This window comes from Procambarus clarkii, chromosome 11 (assembly GCF_040958095.1).
Source record: "Procambarus clarkii isolate CNS0578487 chromosome 11, FALCON_Pclarkii_2.0, whole genome shotgun sequence".
Lineage (NCBI taxonomy): Eukaryota > Metazoa > Arthropoda > Malacostraca > Decapoda > Cambaridae > Procambarus > Procambarus clarkii.
Genome location: NC_091160.1, coordinates 44,788,390 through 44,792,004, shown reverse-complemented (window position 1 = coordinate 44,792,004; position 3,615 = coordinate 44,788,390). Strand labels below are relative to the sequence as shown.

The 3,615-nt window shown below is 47.8% G+C and overlaps 1 protein-coding gene across 1 annotated transcript; it reads right to left on the bottom strand.

Moving 5' to 3' along the window:
* Window positions 1–810: 810 nt before the first annotated feature.
* LOC138363696 (uncharacterized) lies at window positions 811–1,365 on the bottom strand. Its single transcript, XM_069323084.1, has one exon. The coding sequence runs from the start codon at window positions 1,363–1,365 to the stop codon at window positions 811–813; it is 555 nt and encodes a 184-aa protein (XP_069179185.1).
* Between the last annotated feature and the right edge of the window lie 2,250 nt (window positions 1,366–3,615).

Genomic DNA, 3,615 nt, shown 5'->3' with positions numbered 1-3,615 from the left:
CTACACACACACCCCCACCCCACACACACACACACAAGATCACCCACCCACACACACACACACACCCCCCCCACACACACACACACACACACACCCCACACACACACCCACACACACACACACCCCCCCCCCCCCCACACACACACACACCGACCCACATACACCCACCCACACCCACCCCCCCCCCACACACACACCCCTCACACACACCCCACCCCACACTCACACACAAGATCACCCACCACACCACACCACACCCTGCCACACACCACCCCAAGGAAGGCACCATCTGTGTATACTAATCCAGACGATCTTCACTTCACACAGCACCTAAGGAACACACACACATAAATCTCACGCTCAGACAATTCTTAGCAGAGAAAAAATTCGCAGCCTCCGACCTCCTCCTGAGTTCTACTAACCCAACCAGAAGTCTTAACCTTAGCTCTCCAGAAGGGCTCAGATGAACAGTAGCCTAAAACGTCATTTTTTTTTTACAATGTTTACGTTTTAACGACGTACAAAAACGTCTTGAATCTAAACGGAGGAAATGGATCCGGGAGGAGCTGACGTGCCTTGGGTTCCGATTAATCTCAAAATGGTGTCTTAATGGGGGCATGGGGCGTTCTGGCTTCTTATGGGTGCAGGAAGCCCTTAGAGGTCTTTAGGGTTCATATGGGTTCTTATGGGTTTGTAACGAGCTTGTCTTAGTGGGAGTTGTGGGGGTTTAATGTTGATGGGTCTAGCTGCTTTAATGGTTTTTTTATTTTGTTGTTTAGCATATGGGTTTTAATTACAGGTAAATGGAATTTAATGGGTTATTATTGCTGTTTTGTGATCCAGGTGGATTTCTATGAGTGTTTTGTGATCCAGGTGGATTTCTATGAGTGTTTTGTGATCCAGGTGGATTTCTATGAGTGTTTTGTGATCCAGGTGGATTTCTATGAGTGTTTTGTGATCCAGGTGGATTTCTATGAGTGTTTTGTGATCCAGGTGGATTTTTATGAGTGTTTTGTGATCCAGGTGGATTTCTATGAGTGTTTTGTGATCCAGGTGGATTTCTATGAGTGTTTTGTGATCCAGGTGGATTTTTATGAGTGTTTTGTGATCCAGGTGGATTTCTATGAGTGTTTTGTGATCCAGGTGGATTTCTATGAGTGTTTTGTTATCCAGGTGGATTTCTATGAGTGTTTTGTTATCCAGGTGGATTTCTATGAGTGTTTTGTTATCCAAGTGGATTTCTATGAGTATTTTGTTATCCAGGTGGATTTCTATGACTGTTTTATCATCCAAGTGGATTTCTAATACTGTTTTGTCATCCAGACGGATTTCTAAAACTATTTTGTCATCCAAGTGGATTACCATTAATGTTTGGTAAGGTATTACCTTCACAGCGACAGTGACGTACTCGTCCTCCAGCAACAGTGTTCCAACAACGGTGAAAAACAGCACCGTTACACCGTTCTAACAACAAAAGTAGCAATTACCTTTTTTTTGTGTGTCGTGTGAGACACCTTTGTAACTCTCGCCGAACTAGGGAAGAAAATCCCAGAAGCTCCGCAAAAGTCTGCTTTAATTTGCGGGTTCGATTCCCGCACGAGGCAGAAGCAAATGGGCAAAGTTTCTTTCACCCTGAATGCCCCTGTTACCTAGCAGTAAATAGGTACCTGGGAGTTAGTCAGCTGTCACGGGCTGCTTCCTGGGGGTGGAGGCCTGGTCGAGGACCGGGCCGCGGGGACACTAAAGCCCCGAAATCGTCTCAAGATAACCTCAAGATTTCAGGGAAATGTGGCCAGCCGCGGGGGAATTTTGGGGACAAAAGGGGCACTGGATTATTAGCTTTTGTAAATGGAGTTCGGATTTTAGGGAGCTTTTTTGTGGCTGGAAACCATTCGTCGTTAAAGTTCAGACTGTGGATGGTTCAGACTGTGGATGGTTCAGACTGTGGACGGTTCAGACTGTGGACGGATCAGACTGTGGATGGTTCAGACTGTGGATGGTTCAGACTGTGGACGGTTCAGACTGTGGATGGTTCAAACTGTGGATGGTTCAGACTGTGGACGGTTCAGACTGTGGATGATTCAGACTGTGGATGGTTCAGACTGTGGACGGTTCAGACTGTGGATGGTTCAGACTGTGGATGGTTCAGACTGTGGACGGTTCAGACTGTGGATGGTTCAGACTGTGGACGGTTCAGACTGTGGACGGTTCAGACTGTGGACGGTTCAGACTGTGGACGGTTCAGACTGTGGACGGTTCAGACTGTGGACGGTTCAGACTGTGGATGGTTCAGACTGTGGACGGTTCAGACTGTGGATGGTTCAGACTGTGGACGGTTCAGACTGTGGACGGTTCAGACTGTGGATGGTTCAGACTGTGGATGGTTCAGACTGTGGATGGTTCAGACTGTGGATGGTTCAGACTGTGGATGGTTCAGACTGTGGATGGTTCAGACTGTGGATGGTTCAGACTGTGGATGGTTCAGACTGTGGATGGTTCAGACTGTGGATGGTTCAGACTGTGGATGGTTCAGACTGTTGATGGTTCATACTGTGGATGGTTCAGACTGTGGATGGTTCATACTGTGGATGGTTCAGACTGTGGATGGTTCAGACTGTGGATGGTTCAGACTGTTGATGGTTCATACTGTGGATGGTTCAGACTGTGGATGGTTCATACTGTGGATGGTTCAGACTGTGGATGGTTCAGACTGTTGATGGTTCATACTGTGGATGGTTCAGACTGTTGATGGTTCATACTGTGGATGGTTCAGACTGTGGATGGTTCAGACTGTGGATGGTTCAGACTGTTGATGGTTCATACTGTGGATGGTTCAGACTGTTGATGGTTCATACTGTGGATGGTTCAGACTGTGGATGGTTCAGACTGTGGATGGTTCAGACTGTTGATGGTTCATACTGTGGATGGTTCAGACTGTGGATGGTTCATACTGTGGATGGTTCAGACTGTTGATGGTTCATACTGTGGATGGTTCAGACTGTGGATGGTTCAGACTGTGGATGGTTCAGACTGTGGATGGTTCAGACTGTGGATGGTTCAGACTGTGGATGGTTCAGACTGTGGACTGTTCAGACTGTGGACTGTTCAGACAGTGGACTGTTCAGACTGTGGACTGTTCAGACTGTGGATGGTTCAGACTGTGGACTGTTCAGACTGTGAATGGTTCAGACTGTGGATGGTTCAGACTGTGGATGGTTCAGACTGTGGATGGTTCAGACTGTGGATGGTTCAGACTGTGGATGGTTCAGACTGTGGATGGTTCAGACTGTGGATGGTTCAGACTGTGGACGGTTCAGACTGTGGACGGTTCAGACTGTGGACGGAATTCAGCCTGTGGACGGTGCAGACTGTTGATGGTTCAGACTGTGGATGGTTCAGATTGTGGATGGTTCAGACTGTGGATGGTTCAGACTGTGGATGGTTCAGACTGTGGATGGTTCAGACTGTGGATGGTTCAGACTGTGGTCGGTTCAGACTGTGGACGGTTCAGACTGTGGACGGTTCAGACTGTGGACGGTTCAGACTGTGGATGGTTCAGACTGTGGATGGTTCAGACTGTGGATGGTTCAGACTGTGGACGGTTCGGACTGTGGA